Source organism: Camelus ferus, chromosome 19, assembly GCF_009834535.1.
Source record: "Camelus ferus isolate YT-003-E chromosome 19, BCGSAC_Cfer_1.0, whole genome shotgun sequence".
Classification (NCBI taxonomy): Eukaryota; Metazoa; Chordata; class Mammalia; order Artiodactyla; family Camelidae; genus Camelus; species Camelus ferus.
This window is the reverse complement of record NC_045714.1, coordinates 23,434,223-23,454,061: the sequence shown is the minus strand read 5'-3', so window position 1 is coordinate 23,454,061 and position 19,839 is coordinate 23,434,223. Positions and strand designations below refer to the sequence as shown.

At 38.7% G+C, this 19,839-nt stretch overlaps 1 protein-coding gene across 1 annotated transcript in view; it reads right to left on the bottom strand.

Moving 5' to 3' along the window:
• The window catches only part of SEL1L2 (SEL1L2 adaptor subunit of ERAD E3 ligase), a 50,545-nt gene extending 37,261 nt beyond the window's left edge, over positions 1-13,284 (bottom strand). Inside the window, 2 exon segments of the mRNA XM_032461808.1 lie at positions 8,754-8,916; positions 13,235-13,284. Coding sequence (XP_032317699.1) covers positions 8,754-8,916; positions 13,235-13,284 — 213 coding nt within the window.
• Between the last annotated feature and the right edge of the window lie 6,555 nt (positions 13,285-19,839).

Here is a 19,839-nt window from a genome sequence, read left to right as displayed (position 1 = left end):
TAATTTGACAAAATTCAACATATTTTTATAATAAAAACACACAATACAATTATAACTTACATTTTAAACATATCTAACATATAGTTAATGCTGTCTTATAATGGATAAAATATGGGATTATCACCCTAACACATTTTTCAGATTTCTTAGCCTAGCTACCCTGTAAAATTAATACAAATTTTTCTCAGTGAACTTATGCAGCTTGACAAACAGTACTGCTTCACTTTATGGGGTTTTCACAACAAACATTTTGAAAATATGATGGAGAATCTTACACATCAAACTCGCCAGCACTATGTGTGGTTTGCAGAATTTGATAGTCTCCAGGCCTTGTGGTTCCTTTCTTGTCCTCTTTAGTCACTCAAAATCATTGACAAGTTGGCAGTGACATCACTTATAAGTTCTCTCAGTACACAGGGATGGAACTGAATGGGGCCAAGAGCTTTGAGCTCACTGCAGATAGATGTAAAATTGCTGAACTCTGTTTCAGGTGCTTCTGAGAAAAGTGCAATCTTCCCTTACAATTCTGAATGTCAGTGTCTTTGTTCCAGTTACTATGGCTGTGTAACAAATTACCCAGAAACTTGGTGGCTTAAAATGACCATTTATTATGCTTAAGGATTCAGTGCGTCAAGAATTTGGCCAAAGCAGAGTGGGGATGGCTTTTCTCTGATCCATGATATTGGGGCCTTAGTTGGAAGACTCAAAGGCTGGTGCTGCCATGTGCTGAATTCTTGTTCATTCACATGTCTGGCAGCTAATGCTGGCTGTTGGTTGAGACCTTAGCAGAGGCTAATGACCAGAACACCAAAGTGTGACCTCTCCTATTACGAGCTTCCTCAAAACATGCTAGCTTGGTTCCAAGAGTGACCATCCTGAGAGAAAGAAAACCAGGCAGAGCTGTATCGTTTTTATGACTTATCCTGCAAAATGGTGTAGCATTACTTCTAGCAAACTCTATTGTTTGAAGTAGTCACAAGCCCCCTGCATACAAGGAGAGGGAAAATAGACTCCACTTTTTGATGATGTTGACTAGGGATATGAAATAGCATGTCGACTAGAAATATTGCCACGGCTATTTTGGGAGGGGGGGAAATGCCATATTGCTCAACAAAAGCCACAAGGGTGTGGAGACAGCTCGCTTCTCTTAGTTATTAATACCAAGGTCTAATACCCATTTCATCTATTTTTTCTTTTTATTATAGAATATTTAAAACATGTAAATGTAAATAGAGTAATATAAAAAACACATATGATCTATCACCCAATTTCATTATCCATTATTAATTTGGCCAGTCTTGCTGCACTTATACCCAAACCCATTTTCCCTAACCATACAGTTTATTTTGAAGTAAATATTTCATCAATGAATACATATATGACAATATATATTTCATCTATAAATAGTTAAGTATGTGCCTCTAAAAGAAAACACCTTTTAAAAGCAAAACGATAGTACCATTATTTACCTAAAGCCATTAATAGTAATTTGTTAATATCATTAATCCATATTTCTATCTGCCCAACTGCCTTATAAATTTCTTTATTTTTCTTTTCATTTTTTTTAAAGTTTCTTTGAATTGGGATCCAAATATGGCCAATACATTTGCAATTGGGTGGCAAGTATCAAATCTTTTTTAATCTGTAAGTTTCTTACCCACCTCTTTTCTCCTTGTAATTTGTTGTTGTTGTTCTTGAAAAAACCAGTCATTCCTCCTGTAGAGTCACACTTAGTCTGCATTTTGCTGATCACAGTACTATATTTTTTATAAACTGGTATATTTAGAGGCTTGATCAACCTTAGGCAGAATTTGTTTGGCAAGAATAAAGATCTTATAGAAAGACTTATGTATTTCCATCAGGAGGTACATAATTTCTTGTCTCTACTTTGTGACTTTAGCAGCCACTGATGACCATTGCCCAGGGTTGATTTATTAGGGTTGACAAAAAGATATCATTCTAATTCTATCATTTCTTCCTCATTTATTAGCTGGAATAATTTTTTAAAGAAAAACTTTCCTTTGTCTCCTATATTCTTAGGTATAGTTTGTGAAGAATGGTCAAGATAAATGTTTGAGCCTTTCCCTTTATCAGTTTTTAAAACGAGGAGATTGGTTCTCTAACATCCTCCAAGGTGATTAAGGAGTGTTGTTTCCAAGTATCATCATGAACTAATGGATATAGGTACATTTGAGGTATTTCAGACTATTGTGGTCATTATTCACCTTGGCACTCAATTGTTCCATCTTTAGTCAGTGGTGCTTATTTGAGTTGTCTTGGTCTTTTGGTTACGGCCGTCGTATTTTCTGACAGCTTCCTTGCTATCAGGTAGGATAAGACGTTTCCACATCATCTTGCACATTTCTTGCCCCACACCTGGACATGGACATTTTCCAAAGATGCTGGTTCCCTTTTAGTGGGAGAGAACTTCCGGTTTTTACTGTAAATGTAATTCCTTTTATGGGGGGGGGTTAATACCTAAATTTAACTTTTTATGTATTTGTTATCAAACTAAGAGATGCATATGTATTAAAATTAAAATTCTAATACTTCTGAGGGCTTAAAATATAAACATCAGTACCCTGCTCCTTTCTAGGCTACTCCCTGTTCTCTCCATAGATACCCACTTTTAATTATTTTAGCTGTTTTCTTCTGATAATTGCCACCATTACAACTCCTGATAAGCTGCTACTACTTGGTATTAATTCACATACTTCACACGTTAGCTACAGATTTGCTATATGACAGTCGGCGATTTGTCATCTATATCACTTTCTTGTTTTTTCCTCCTCACTCCTCTTCTCAACAGAGTCTTAACACTATTTTTTGGCAGACAATAGTTGTAATAGTCTGTTTTGGTGTTCTAGTATATTCCATGTTCTACTCATTTGTAGCTTTATCATTATCATTCCTGTCACTATTTTTAGAAGTTCATTCCATACTGTTATGCGTATCATTGGTAATATGCCTTTCTTTCCATGCTTCATATTAAAAAGCAATTTGGTATTAACATTCAATCTAATAGTTAATGGAATATTTGAAGAGCACAGGGTCATAGGCAGTGTCCCGCAGTGGACTGCCAGACTTGCTTTCACAATGTCATCAATTGACTAATCTATTGTCTTTACCGACCATCATCAAAGCCCACATTTCTACTTTTTTCATCTAGCTCATAAGAACATCATGCAAGACTTTGTTAAAGGTCTCCCTAAAATTAAGATACAACAAGGTCTGAAAATTCAATCAAAAACAGAAAATAAATAGTTTCTTATACTTTTAATTATAGTTTCAAGGACAAAGAACTATGTTACTTTTTAAATTTAGGAATCAACTGCAAAGCTCAGTTCTTAAAAGCATAATTGCTCTAATGTGCTTTACAAGTATATTTTATGTAATCTACTTAATCCATAAACTGTAAAAAAAAAATCTTCTGATTCTGACAATTCCTCTTTAGTCTCAAAGGTTCCCTTTTTTGGAAAGTTGATTATAAAGGCTGTTATTACAAATGAAGGCATCTGGAATCCTGGTACTCCTCTAACCCTTGCAGTTATATTCAAAACAGCTAAATCGGCTCCTTGTGAGGATGTCTGTAGCCAATGTTCTTGGCTAAATAATTTCTTTTTCTTGTAACTCTTAGCAGTTTTTGATTCTGCTCAATTTAGAATTTTGTTTATGTAGAAACTTTGTTAGTAAACAAATAAATAGACCTTTATAGAAGAAAATGAAGATACCGTTCTACTCAGGTGAGCTTGTATTTTAAGATGCTTTTGCCAAAAGCGTATCATTTTGTGAGTAGCCTACCACACTTTTTGGCCTGATCCTTTTGGAGAAAATTGTGAGGTCATAAAGTTGTGAAGCGGATTGTGTGGGAGTTAATTTTCATCCTGTGATTGGAGAGGAGAGCTTTCTCTGTATAAAGCTCATTCTAGAAAATAAGGACTGAAACCATGATTTTCCCAGCTTCAAATAATCAGCTTAAAGAGCATGCTTTCTCTCTCTTTAGCAGAAAAATAACAATGAATGATTTGAATTAATTCTCTGGAGGTTTCAACTTTTTTTTTTTTCACTGCTTAAAGCATGGCAGGCAGTAAAGGAAGACAAAAGATGTTATGAGCAGTCATGTAGTAAATATGCTGATTATAGTCAGGGCTGTCTTATTTACAGTTGCACATTGTCATCTAACAACTTTACAGTAATCAGTTTTTGGTCTTTGGTCTTTTCTGAGATAAGGCTGAGGTGAAATGAGATGGATTGTAGAATGATTAAATCATTAAAATTTGTTTTGTCTCTTTTCTTTTCTTTTTTTTTTTTTAAACTGAAGTATAGTCAGTTACAATGTGTCAATTTCTGGTGTACAGAATAATGTCCCTGAGAATGATTAAATCTTAATCCAGAAAAGAGTAATGTTGAGATATAAGGGAAGCCACATCTTAGTGGTGACATCAATGACACTTTCTCTCATTTTTAAAGGTCAAGCCCTGCAAATTAGATTTGTTTATAAGACTGTGAACTCAACCATTGTTATAGTAGCTGGGATTTGAATGATAAGAGTTAAATGTAGAGGATTTTTATTATATTTCAAAGTAAATTACTCAGGTTCCATAATAACAATTTAAAAAGTAAATATTCCTCCTTTTACTTTTTATAAGAAATTATTAAAAGAGAAAGAAGATTAAGCATTTATTATAATCATGTATGAGGCTTGAAAGCATCTGTAGTCATTACTTTTAGTTTAAATTGAACAGCAAACAAAGTGTGAGTCAACTCTACTGAACGACTCAGATCCTTTTTGTACCCTTAATACAGAAAGATCATTAACATCAAAAAGAAATGCACTACACAGATAATCTTAGAATTAGCAAAGTGATTATTCGGTTGCTACTTAAAATCATTTTTTTCCACTAGTAGCACAGTACTAATTATTCCCATGATTAAATTAATTTTAAGGTGATAAAATGTGAATGATCCATTTCTTGGTTCTTAAAGCAAATGAGGTTTAAGCCCTACCTTCTTGTTTGGCAAATTAACAGACAAATTTTCTATGGAAACAGTTTATCAATATCAAGAAAAAAAGTGAGTCTTTCTAATTCTGAATTTCTCCTTCCTAAATAAGAATCAGAGAAAGAAAAAATACCTAACCTATTTACCTCCGGCTGGTATAGTACAATATCTTATAGGAGTTCCTCTAAAGTTGTTTTTGTTTGTTATTTCTTCAATTGCCACCATTTTCATGAAGACTACTCCATTTGTTAATGGATTCTCTGAAAATCAAGTCAAAGCACTCTGTTCATAATCTTTTTTGCTTTTGTTGCCCTTATCAGGATTTCCTTCAGTTTATTTGGATTTTTGTGAGATGAACCAGTCATGGTTCATGAGAAGAAGAAATTATGCCTCTTTCCCCCCATCCAGCTTCCCCTTTACACACAGCCTGAAACTGCATGTCTTCCCCCATCCCCTCAATGCCACTTTATAATCTGAGTTCATATCTTTTCTGTTTTTCCTTGTTAATCAGGTCTCTGCTAGCTCTCTTAACACTCCAGGCCTCTCCCATGTATTACATTTCAGTACTTCTGGTTGTTCTTAAGAGATAGGTGTCTTCATTCTCTTCATTCTCTTTCTCTCTATCTTGACCTCTGTCTCTCTTTCATTGTCATTCTCAGGATACTTTCCAGCTTCTTTAGCACATTTCTGTTGCTATGCTGTCCTCACAGTTCCGAGCAATATTTCCTACCAGTGCAGTAGGATTTCTGTGTCAGGTTTGCACAAACAGCCTAAGAGGAAAGGTGGCCACCTGGCCAGTCCCATTAAAGTTGGGATCTATATGGCATGTGGCCAGCCTGGTCCCAACAACCAGTCATTGAACTAAGCATTGTTTGTAGTTCATTTGTATCTTTAACTGTTCTTTGTACAAGGAGATAAATCAACTGCAAGAAGGCTTGCTATCAGAAACAGATTTCCTATAGTAACGAAGGAATGATAGTCAAAATTCAGAATGGAATCCACTGTCCTGTAGGCTCCCTGCCCTTCCAGGTGTTAACACTTTGGCATCTGGGGGAGTTGAAGGGAGGAAGGGGAGTCTGAGTGAGGAATAAGGGAGGTCAGGTGGTCAGGGAGAGCGTAAGAGGAGCATGGGCCAGAGACTTTTTTCCAACCAGTATTGCAGCATTTCAATAAACAGTGTGGCTGAATTTTGCGTATTAGATCTATGTCAGCCACCTTTCAGGTGATAAGTTTGTCCTCACCCAGATTTTGACTTCTTGTCCTCCTGAGACCAAACATACATGTACTAGACAGACAGGCGGTCTGTGGCCATGCAATAGAACCATTCTAACTAAGAGTGTGTGGCGTGAAACCCTGATCTCAGCTCTAAGTTTTCAGTTTCATGTACCAACTATGTTAATTTGGAATTTCTTTTCTGGGAGTAGTATTTTGACTTTGTATCGAGTACTTTATTTAAATACAGAACAAATCTTTCCTGTTGCCTATATCTGATATTCCAGACTGGGTGCAAATATCTCTTCTTCCTTGTAGCGTTCCCTAACTCTCCCAGGCAAAACCAGTCAGACTCTTTTCTGTGCCTAAAGCACTTGATGCATACCTTAACTCTAGTCCACCTAACTTGTGCTGCAATTATTTGTTTATATTTCAGATTGGCCCATAAGGACTTTGACCTATTAATCTTTTTCTCCCCATCAACAAGATTATGTGCGGCACATAGTAAGTGTCTAAGAAACAACATTTGACTTAATTAATTAATATGCCCACTGAAAATAAAGTACGTGTTCACAAGTTTGGAAAGGAATTAGGTAATATTATTTTTAGTGGTGGACATGATGGTAACATTTGGTCTGTCTTGGAACTTTTTGTATTTTTGATTAAGCAAATATTGGGTGTATTCACAGGGAAAGATGTCTATAATATATTTTCAACCAAATAAAGAGCAAATTAAGAAACAGCAATTAAATTATGTCTCATTATTATAAAAAAAATTCCAACATCATTATGGAAAAAATTCTAGAAGAATAATAGTGAGTGTAATAATAATATTTGTATCTTTTCTTTATGATAAATGATTACAAAGTTCCAGGTGTGGAATTGAGTGCCCTCATACATTATTTTAATCCTTACGACTCTGTTAATTCATTCACCATTAATTCAGCATTCAACTTAGGTTTTTTTGTCCCAAGCATTGCAGACATAACAGCAGTGAACCAAACAGACACCGCACCCGGTGTTTTATCAGTATCCTCACTCTACAGATGAAAATTAGAGAGGTTGCCCCACCCATAAAAGGTCCTCTGGTTCAACTTCTGGATGAAATAAACATACAGACACACAAGACTCCCACAGGGGACATCTGCCACCATCTACTCAGGTGGAGGTAGTACAGGAACCACAGTTGCCAGCAGGGCAGTGTCAGGCCTTCCTGTCTGTGGAAGTCCTTGCAGCAGGTTACCCAGTCCTCCAGCGGCCATCATCTGGGCCCTTCTGACATATGTCACCCTGAAATAAAAGCCTCATGCCCCATGTAACAACTGCATGGGACTCCATGGGCAGAGTGTCTGGGGTCCCCATAAGAATCACTACCACCGTCAGGTCTTTATTGATCATTACACTTTCTCTCAGTCCAAAGGTAGTTTACCAATCAGGTCATTTCAATCGTAAGCAACACCACCCAGAAACAGAGTTAACACTTTTATCATATTACCAGGGAGACAAAAGTAGAGAGAGAACCAAAGGTCAAGTTTTCATTGAGGTCTTCTCACAGAAGAGGAGGAAAGGGTTTTGTTAGGTGGCTATCCGGTAAGAGTGGATTTGAACTTAAATCTGTCTTACTCTGAAGTCTAGCTTCTGCCCTTTACTGGATGGTAACAAAAATGATTTCTGGAGGAAAGATTTTAGACAACTTTCACTTTCTTCCTCATACTTTCCGAATGCACAAGTTTTTATTGTAATCAGCATAAATTTCTTTTGTAATCAGAAAGGAATGTTTTCATTAAAAAGACCAGCAACCTGCAAATCTACTTTTGCTTTAGCATTAAGTGAAAGTAGCCGGAAAAAAAAAAAAAAAAAAAGAAAAGAAAAAAAGAAAGTAGCCAGAAACAAAAATGATATATGAATTTGCTTTGTGATTACGATGATGTAGAGAGGAGCACAGAGGAAGAAGCCAAGCAAAAATACAAAGCGGTCCTAATAGTAGCCGAGTCAGGATGGTTGGCTTGTGAAAGGCTTTTTTTTTTTTTCCTGTTTCCCAGATTTTCTGTGAAATGCTTATGTTTTCTTGGGATAAAATGAAATACATTTATTAAAATAGAAAAGTGAATATGTATAGCTGATAAAAATATTTGAAGTATAAAAACCAGGCAAACATCATCCTAAGGTAATGGATTTAGTTCTGTATTTCTTTGTAGAGGTGAATATATTTTATTTAAAATTTAACCACGTTAGAGGTTTGGAGTTCTCACATTATTTCAAAACTCGCACCAATGGTGCGAGTCCTCCAAAAATGGACGTGGCAGATGGGAAGGTGGAGTAGAGAGCAGCTCAGCTCCACTCCTGGAAGTCGTCAGGGGCTGGAGGAATTTGCCCTGGGCCCCGTCTCTGCCCTGCCCTGACAGGAACACCGCGTTCAGGGCCCTGCAGTAACTCCCCCAGCCTGGGCTCACGCGGTGGAGGCCCAGCTCCTTCCACTTGTTGTCTATACTTATTTCAGGAGGTAGCTATTTAAGGTTTACACTTCTTTCAAAACTCACATTTTGGGCTTTATATGATCCTTCTTTGGCCAAGGACTCGTACAACTGGATCGCTGCTGTAATATTCTGCGTGCCAAAATTTCCAAATAGCAAAGCATCAGCCATTTTCTCCATAGCTTTCAAGTTTCCCATGTCGGCTGCTTTGGCAAAGAGTAGGTAGGCTCTGTTTCAAAGAATATGACATTAGAAGTTTGGTTATCAAAAGTGCAAATTTCTGCTCCCCCCTTCATATTACTTCTCTCTAACAACAGGACCAGTTGTCATTGCTACTAACCATACAGTTTAGCTAAAGTCCATTACATCTCTAGACCAGTAGATTTTTTTCAGGCTTTGATCAGTCTGAGAGTATTTAAATGATATCTGAAAACTAATGAAGCTACTGAAAAAGATAAGTGTTTAGGATACATCATGCTTCAAGCTTATAGACCAAGTGAAGTGAAAAATTTGGGCACTTGCCCTAAAATAGTGAACTCTCCCATGGCGACTCCCATTAGTTATGAGAGCTTGTTTTATAAAGTGAACTCTGAAATACATAACAACATAATCAAAATCAATTAAAAAATATTAAAACTGGAATGTCATATCTAGGAAGTTACCATCATGAGAACAACTGTCTTTTTCACATTTCAAAGTAACTTTCTAAAATAGAACATATTCTTCAGCACAGCAAAGCCAGACTGTGTGGAAAAACAATAACCAAACAAAACCTTAATGGTTTTTAGGGCTGTAGAGTCTGGCTGACAGGGTTCAAATCCTGGTTCCACCACTAATTAGTTGGAGAGCTTTAGGCAAATTACTTAACTTCTCTGTGCCTCTCTCATCTATGGAATGAGGATAATAACAGCACAGGGTTGTTGGGAAGATTCAGTGAGATAATCCATGTGAAATGCTTGGCATACTGCGTGATACAGAGTAAGTACTCAATAAATTTGCCTATTATCATTATCATTATTATGACGACTGTTGCATAGATTCTAAAGTTTTGTAACATTGTAATTGTTCTCCTATAATTAGTGGGTAAATTATGTGAAAGTTTAGTGATTACAAATACAGATACCATAGGATTGCCTCACAGTGCATTTTATGAGACCTGGCCAAAAGTCACCTGGACCTAATCTGTATAACAAGTAATGATGCAGAACCTTGCAAGGTCAAAACTTGTGTTGGAGACAGACAGTGCTTTGGGGATTTATTTTTACTTTTACAACTTCCCTTTTGGTAGTGGTAAGACCAGAAAGCATTAACCTCTGCCTGTGACCTTGGCTCAAACACAGGAACAAACACACAAAGCTACCATAGCTACCAATTCAGAGGGATCAGGAGACTCAGCTTTATATACCCCTATCCATGCTGATGCTACAATAAGATGCTCTTGGTCAAAGGCTGGAGCAGAATAGAATAAGCAAAAAGAGCTAGGACACAGTGACATCCAGGTACAAAATAGGGTCCTGGAGGGCAAAACAGAGAGTAGATTCCAGTGGAACAAAAGGAAGCCAGGAAGTCGAGCAAGAAACTAGTCATGGTCAAAGCAAGCTGAGGTTCTGGGGACCAGAAGGCAAATAATGAGACAGAAGTTCTCAAAGGTCAATGAATGTAAATGTCTGGCATCCAGGGACAGACAAGACACCAGGATGCAGGCTCTTGGGAGCTCTTCTGTCGCATGGCATACTGCTGCAGCCACATAGCCTGCTGGGACCAGAAAGATACCAACATGGTGCAGGGCAGAGAAGCCTGATACGGGCTAAGGGGACCAGCAGTACATGCAGTCGCTAGCCCTGGGGCAGTGAAAGTTTGCAAAACCAATGCCTCTAGGTGTCTTTGATTCCAAGCGAGGGGTGGGTATCCAGGTGCCCTGTCAGGAAAGTCCAAGGTGGTATTCTGGAATACCAGAAGCAGAACCCAGGGCCTGAGAAAGATGTCAGTAAATTAGGTGCATTTACATCTGGACTGCAATCCCCAAGGAGGAAAAAGTAGGAGAAACTGGGCAGTAGGGGCAGATTCCTCAAAAAGAATTTCAGTTAGGTACCTAGATTATCTCTGAAGGACCTGGCACTGGATGCTCAGGTGTGTGCTGGGGAAGGAGGAGGCTAAATGCATCTCTAGGACACATCAGGAACTTGGTGTAGGGCAGCAGCTTATCCCAAACCTTCTTTGCTGATGGGGAATAATTCTTAATGTCAGTTAAGCCTAGATGCCATCAGAGGCTTCTTGACTCCTTCAGACAAGTTTGTGCCTCCCTGACATCTGCTTGCTCAACACCTGTACTTCTAACAGCACTGACTTGTTCAACAGCTTCCCCCTTATAGTACAAAGAGGCTGAATAAATGGATTAGACCAAGATGTGGGTGTGGATGAGCCAAAAGGAACCTTAGAGATGGCTATAGTCCATGTCACTGGCTCAACTGGAGAACAGACCATCATGAAAACTAAAGGAATTTCACACATCTTGCCCACAAACTCTTGGGGTCTTTTGATATGAGCAGATTTGGTTTCAGTTCTCCATTGCTACCAACTCAGAAGGGCCAAGAGACTCAGCTTTATGTACCCACTCATGTCTATGCTGCTGCAAAAATAAGCTATTCTTCTGGCTCTTGGGCAAGGGGAAGGCATGACAGGCTGGGGAAGAAAGCCTGAGACTGAATGACACCAGGTAGGCATGAAGGTGCCTGCACTGCTGGATGGTCCTGCAGGGGCTGGGTTTTCTCCCCACTCTTTAGGCCAAAAAGGAAGGCACCCGTCAAGGTTAAGTGGATAGTTACCTGGAACCTTCTAAGAGTGATTTTGTCCCATCAGGCTGAATCTAGGGTTTCCTTGGACTTGATGGGGGCACAGCCAGTGGGCCCCTCATCTTCAGTTCACCTGCCATAGGAAGAGCTAGTCTGAAATCTCAGGGACCATCCCCTTCCCAGAACTCCACTGTTCTCTCATCTAGCCCGTTAGGTTGACAATTCCCTATTCTTACCCACCTGCTTAGTGGCACCCAAGTGGACAGACATTTTTGTCAGGCTGGATTGTAATTTTGGGGTCACATTTAACTCCATCCTCATCATGACAGCCCCCACGGACGCTTAGCATGAGGCCCAGGTTTTGCTGGGCTTGGTTTCCTTTGCTGGAACAAAGAGCTTCTAATTTAACTTTCCCTACAAGGAGAACAAAATCCTTTATTTTTTCGTCTCACTTTGGAAAAATCACATAGTCTTTCTGACCTTTCATTTCTGCCTCTATAATTTGAGGATAATAATTTATGTCTCACAATACCACTATGAGCAATGAATAATGTTTCACAGATAAGTGCCCACAATAACTAGCACAAAGAAGGAGCTGCAAAAATGGAAATTGTGATGTGTTATAATCAGGTTCATAGCTGAGTCCCTCTTTCCCCTGCCTGCATCCTCTACACTCTCAGGCTCTTCTTGAAGGCTCTGGGTTTTAAGAAAAAATTCATGGATTCTGCTGTTGCCCTGCCTGGGGCTGGCTACCAGAGCTCTGGGTTGCTTCCCACGGGGCAGATATGCCTAATCTGTGTGAAAACAAAAAAAGTTCTCCTTGTCAGGGATTCAGAGTCCGTTCCTTCTATTATGATTCAAGACATTCTTGCCTTCTTTCCTCCCGCTCCTCCCACTTACCAATTAGAGGAATAGAAATGAAATAATAAACACTTATCTCCTTGTTACTATGTGTCAGACATGGTTCTAAGAGCTTGATTGTATCTTCTGTGCACAAAGTGGTTATGTAACTTGCTCAGGATCACACAGCCAGGAAATAGTAGAACCAGGATTTGATGCCAAGGTTTTACCTAGAGACTTGGAGGGGTGACCTCAAGATGTACCCCTCTTCTTGGGGGAGAAATTATTTATGCCTCCGATTTAGACAAAGTAGACAAGTGAAAAGAGAAACAATGGACATGGAGACCACGTGAAAGAGACCATGTGGCCACGGCTCGGCCACTTCTCGGCTATGTAATAGTGATTATTCACTTTAACACTCTTGAGTCTCTGTTCCCAACTTTCAAAGGGAGAAAAATGAAGCTCTTGTTAGCTCATAAGTCCATTCAGGGGATGAAACTGAATCACATACATGAAAACACTTTGAAAACCATAAAGTGATGTACAAATGCTGTTAGGCAGAAAAAGCATTCTAAAACAACTACTCAAATTCAAATAATACCTACTTAATTTCATTTCAAATACCTAATTAAAGCCAAAGAGAGTATTTTTGTGCAAATGCTCAGATTGGTGCCTTAATTCTGCATTTCACTTAATGTGTAGGGACCACAATTTCACATAAGGTCCTCCCACTTGTTTAGGCTAATAATTTGTAGGATTCTTTAAACACCATTTGATCCTTTTAAAAACAAAAGCTTATGGGCATATAAGCTTATTTGTCATGCCAATAGGCTTTTAATGACAAACTAGATTTTGGACTATTTTTTTTTCAACCTGGAAATTTAACTTGACTTAAGTAGCTGGATAAAGACTTACTCTGCTTTCTGTTTTTGGCTTTTAGACTGCTGAAGAATCTTGAGGCCCATCTTAAAAAGCTGATCTCCTTCATCTATGGTATTTTTCTTTGCTTGCTTTCCTACTGTATATGAACAAACAAGAAAAAAAAATTATTTTTGTGTTTTGTATTTTATATGGTGGGTCCTTTTTAAAACATTTTAAAAGAGTTCTGTCTTTTTTATTTTATTATTTGGAGGGGTGGTAATTTGCTTTATTTGTCTATTTATTTAATGGAGGTACTGGGGGTTGAACCCAGGACCTTGTGCATGCTAAGCATGTGCTCTACCACTGAGCTCTACCCTCCCTGCTATGCTTTATATTTTAAAAAGGAATACGTTAATGTGCTGGCATATTTGTTTGGATTTTTCTTTCCTTATTTTTGAACCTCTACATTTCAAGATCACCTCACTTTTGGTCAGTTGGTATAAGCTGCCTACAAAGGTACCCTCTTCCTCTTTTTTGTGAAAGGGTCTTAGAGGGCAGAAGAGACAGAGAGAGCCTTCTGATGGTGGGAGGAAGAGAGATGCTCCCGGTGTGGGAAAGGGTGCAAAGTCTTGCAAGCAGGAGACAGGAAGCAAGGCCTCCAAGGCAGGGGGTTGCCTGGTGAACTATACAGCCTGGATCTTAGACATCAGGCTCTCAGCTCTCAGACTCCCTTGTCTGAACTAAGATTTCATGAGCAATGGGCATCTCCAAGATGACCAGTATGTACCTAGGACTGGAAGAGAATCTCCCTGAAAATTTTGATCTGCCCAAGGCTCCCTCCTCCTTCCCCAGAACCTTTCTAAGACCTTTCTAGCCTGATTGAGAACTTCTGGGGATGACCATCAGGAATGAGAGGGCAGAGTAGGTACACCAGAGCAGTATTTAGAACAACAGCAAGTGTGCAAAGTGGCCAACTAGATGAATTTGTATTTCACTGTTCGTCAGAGATATAATTTGTAAAGAGTTCTTGACATATTATTACTTCTGCAGTCTTATTATCATTACTCCATATCTAACTTGGATACTGTTATGGGCTGAAATGTGTCCCCCCCCCCCCAATTCACATGTTGAAGTCCCAACCCCCGGTACCTCAGAATGTAACCTTATTTGGAGATAAGGTCTTTAAAGAAGTGATTAAAGAAATAAGGCCATTAGGGTGGAGCCCTAATCCAGTATGACTGGTGTCCTTATAAGAGGAAGAGACACCAGGGACATGCAGGCACAGGAAAAAAGGCCATGTAAGGACACAATGAGACCCTCTATAAGCCAAGGAAAGGAGCCTTAGAATGAAATCTACTCTGCTAACACCTTGAGCATGGACTTCCACCCTCCAGAACTGTGAGAAAGTAATCTGCTGTTTAAGCCACCTTGCTTATGGTATTTTGTTATGGTAGCCGTAGTGAACTAATACAGATGGCAACCCTGGAGCATTTGGAAAACAAATGTCCCTTCTCCCTGTGAGAAGAGATGTACCCAAACTCAGCCTCTGATCAGATCAGTAGTTACCTTCTAAAAGCAATAGGGGATGAAATTTCCCATGGGCTCTCAAGGTCTCCAGATGCTGGACATCTGACTTTCCCAAGCAGCTGAATGCCCAAGTAGCCCACCTTTGACAAGGCTGTTTTCTCATGATTATACTCAGCGTAGTGTAGTAGGTAGATCTTTCATGTGTCCAGCAATCCCCAGACCAACTCTCTGTTAGATAACGGGAGAAATGGGAATCTATGCCTTCTTCTGCTGACACTTCAATTGTAAATTTCTCTAACCAAGTCTATTTCTTAATGCCTGTCACTTGTCATTGTGAAATTCATGCAGAATCCTCTTGTTCCTAATAACTAGAAGCAAATCTTTAGAATAAAAATGGTCCACTTGCTTGTTTCAAATACTAATGAGAAAGAGGAGACCTGGAAACAACTTGTTCTCTGTCATTCATACATTTACTTGTTCACTTAATTGGTATGAGCTGAATACTTACCATGTGTTAGACACAATGCTAGATATTGTGTTTACAAAGATGACTGAGACACTGTCTTAGCTTAGCGGAGACAGACATGTTTACCAAAAAGTACAAGGCCATGTGGTAGGCACTATGTAATAAGGCACTGTGGGAGTACAGGAGCTTGCTTTGTTTGTAAGCAACAAAAACCTAATCTGATTGACTTAAGCAAAAGGAATTTATTAGGAGGCTGTTGAAAGCTCATGGAATCAATGGGGTCAGTCAGGAATCAAAGCATCTCTGGAAGCAGAGACAGATGCAGCTACTGGTATGGACTGGAATCCAATCTTTTAGGATCTTACCCTCTGTATTCTAGACTCCATGATGAGTCCGAAGGGTCTAGTATGGAAGACAAGGCTTTTTATTACATTCCTATAAGAACATATCCACTGGGGAGGACCTAATTCCTCACAAGGAAATTGGGATGGTGAGAAAGGTAAAATGGGTGATGGGAAGCCCACAGACAGCAAATGCTTACTTCAGGGCCCTTTCTGGCTTAGTGAAATAAACAAACCTTCACAGATGAAATGGCACGGTAGATAGTTCTTGAAAGATAGGTAGGAGCTTGTCAGGCCAAGAGATGAAAATGGCATTCCATTTGGAGGAAAATGTCTATGCAAATGAACTAGGAGGGGTGCAGTGTGTCTTACATGAAGACTGAGAGCTTGAGTGTCACGGTTGGTCACGCAGTCAAAGCTGGCTGCGGAAGTGAGACTGAGGACCGTGGACCGAGCAGGGACGAGGGAGCCAGAGGAGGGAACTGAGGTCACCGTGAAGATTTAGTAGGAGAAAGAGAGAGAAGACAAGTGACAGAAAGGCAGCTCTGATCAGAGACAACTGTTTCGGAGTTTGAAATTACATTGGTGAAATAGCTCTACACGTGACTGTTGAGTGGCTGAGGAGAAAGAGAGATGAAGATGATTGAAATTGATGTGGTGCAAAAAGTAAGGCAAGGTCTTGAACACGGATATTTAACCCTGCCCTCTCAGCGTGCTGGTGGCCCACAGCCATTGGCTGATTGATGTGGGATTATGAGAGCCCACCTCCCTCATCTGTGGGAAGGGGGCAATTCTCCAGTGCAATTCATTCTTCAAAGCCCTAAGCTTCTCCTGAAACTGTTTGCTCAGCTCCTTCCCTTACCCTGTCCTGCATTCCTCACGTTCTTTTATGTTTCACCAGAAAATCTAAAACCTTAAAATTTAAATTTAAGTATATGAGTACCATCTAAATTATCTAGAAAAATAAAAGGGAATAATAAATTCATTATTTTGAATCTCAAATTATAGTTGTGAACCACATAAAGGATCATGGAGTATTAAGAGAATGTCTTGACAATGAGAGTTAAAGAAGATGAATGTCTTGGTGTGACTAAAAATCAGGTGCTTTCACCAATAAAATGATACAGAGATAAAAATGGGAAAATCTTTGCCCTGCAGAAAATCTTGCCCACACAGACACTGCATCTGTCTAGTTTTGATCGTATTTAATATAAAACAACTTCAGCTTCTGATTTTCTGAATAATGCATCAGAAGAGCTCTTCACATTTGCCCTTAATATGTGCCAGCAAGATACAATCTCAGATAAGAAGCAAGAATAATGATCCATTTCTAAAAATAACATTCCATCCAAGAAAGAATGACTCAGCAGAGTTCAGTCAGATAAAGATGCGATCAACTCAAATACACTTGAATAGTGCAGAGATATTTACAACAGTCAAGTTTATACATTCTGTCTCTGGATCATTGTGTCAGACATAAATACCTCCAGTGGTATTTCTTGGATAAACAAAGTAGAAAAATATTTCTTCCTCTTCAAATATCTCCTGAGCAAAACTTGAAATAATAGGGATTCTGACTTAGACAGAATTCACTATCTAAAATTCTTAATTTAGCAGAAAGAAATAAGGGTTATAAAACAAGTGAAGAATCAAAAACAATATTTAGTGTTACAATAGGAGCTAATATTTATAAAGACTTGAGTCCTAGGCAAATTTCTCAGTGACTGTAAAAGGAAGAGTTATTATTCCCATAGTACAGGTGAGGTGATGTAGGCATAGAAAGGTTAAATAACCTATCCACAGTCATACAGTTGGTACTCAGTATAAGGATTTAAATCTAGGCAGTCTGACTCCAGAGTCTGTGCTCATACTGCTTCTTAGAGCTGCACAATGTGCAGAATCATGTGTTAAACACAAAGTTACTATCAAATGATAAAAATTTTGAAATAGGTCCAAAATACATTTAAAAAAATAAATTAAAAAATACGTTTATTTGTAATTTGTTATAAGTATTTTAAACAAGTTGTTTATTTATAGTAATACTTCATTTATCTATCATTATTGAGAAAGGTGTTTCATATAAATCATTTTTCCCATGAGATGAGTCATATCTCTTTTTATTTTGACTGTTTTCTTGTGGAAATCTGTCTAAAAAGGATACAATATATTCCTCCACCTTCCCCAACAGAAGCTAATGAGCATGATTTAACCTGGTCTTGATGATTCAGAGGATCATTATGCAGACCTGACAATACCTAGTCTGATTGGTTTGGCCATAATTATGTAAGAAGACAGTGCTGGTGGGAGGCCTTGGATAAGGAGAAGATCTTCAGTAATGAGTGCAAGCAGAAGGGGCAAGAGAAAAATGGTGACATGCTGTCCTCATGGCCCTCTGGGGGGTGGGGGAAGCAAGAGTACCTGCTGGAAGTGGCTGCGTTGACACTTAGCTGCACTTGCTAATTTGTAGCACCTTTGGTCACTGTTTTCCACAGGGTGCGTAAGATAATTTTAAGTGGTACACACACAAACTTTAAAACTTTGATATTTAACTTATTTAAATATACATTCATCTGTAGATTCTACTTGTGTAAATGATGTTTATTTCCACTTTTTCTTTAAAAAATTAACCATGAAATATTTTAGACATACAAAAAAAAATCCAGAAAATAAAACATATCTCACTATTAACCCTCCTTCCAATCCCACACAATTTAACAGATGGTAACATTTGCCTTGTTTGTTTTAGGTGTCAACTCTAAGGAAAAAGAATGTACAGACACACCCAAGCCTCCTCCCAACATCCTTTCCCCTTGTTCCCTCTTTAGAGGTGGTTATGGTCCTGAAGTTGCTACGTATCTCTTTTACTACATACATATGTACCCAGTGTTTATTCTATACTTTATATACATGGCATCGTACTGTATATACTTTTGCAACTAGGTTTTTCACTTTTTGAGATTCATTCATCCTGATACAAGCAAGCTTCATTCATTCATTTTAACAGAGGAGAACAAACCTGACTCTATATTGGATCTATTCTTTTAACTCTTCACCCTCTGCTCTGTTGCCTGTGCTTAGTCATGCTGGGTCTGCACTTTTGTAAAAGAATGTTGCCTGTAGCCTGAAATATACATGATAGCTTATTCTCAAGCCTCTGACCTTTAAAGGTATAACACTTTTCCATTCAAATAGAAATAAAAAGTTCGGAACAGAAAACAACAATTGTATTGTTGAAGGTTTATAGGAATATTGTGCCCAGACCTACATGGACAGCTGCAAGAACAAAGGATTTCTAAACCAAGAAGTTTGCAACAGCCAGCCATACCTCTTCCCCATTTATAAAAGAAACCTAAATTCTAACCCAGGTAAGATGGTTCTTCGGGGCACTAGTCCACCATCTTCTTGGTCTGCTGTCTTTCTGAATAAAGTCACTATTCCTTGCCCACTCTTGATTCACTGGCCTGGCGTGTGGCAAGCAGTACAAGCTTGGACTAGGTAACAAGCCCAGAGAAACTCTTTCCAGACCCCACAGGGTACTCTGGAGTTAACATGGTTCTTCTAACTCATCCAAAGTTAGGCTGAGATGGTCAGGCTTTTATGTTCCCTGAATTGATTAGTCACTGGAAGTGGACTGACCCAGGGAGGAGGCATAACTTGGACTACGCAGTTGTCTGCACCTGAGAAAGTCCCTGTGCAGTTGTCTGCAAACTGCACTCCCAGCAACTAGGCAAAAAGTCCCTCACTGAAGAGGGACTCTGAGTGGCACTTCTCAGAGTCCTCCACATACATTCCAAAGTCAGTAAAGTAAAACACAAATGATAAACTTAGCCTAGCTGGTCACAGACTCCAGAAGTGAGAAAACAGAATGCCACATTTGGCTTAAAGCCAGATTCCAAGATACCCTCCTTAACCAAGAACACAGAAGTGATGTGGTCTGACCACCAAAATTAATGACGATTAATTCAAAGAAATGCCAGGAGGGATCTGGTCAGGAAGGACAAAGAAGCTACTGTTTCAGTTGCCTGCAGGAATAGGCTCCACTGTTCCCACTGCATGATTAATTATTGATTCGTCTTGCTAACAATTTAATAAAGATAATTACTTTATTAGACTCAATTCTGACTCAGAAAGAAGAATTAGTTGTTGAAGTTATAGGGATAAGATACTCTGAGAGAAAATGAGCATGCTGTTAGAAAAAAAATGTAACGGGATGTGAAAGCATTGTGTTCAATTGTAAAATGCTATTCAAATGTACTTTAAAGATGTAAGGCTTTATTATTTTTATGTAGTACCTATATTGTAGTATATTGTAGAGAATGCTGAAC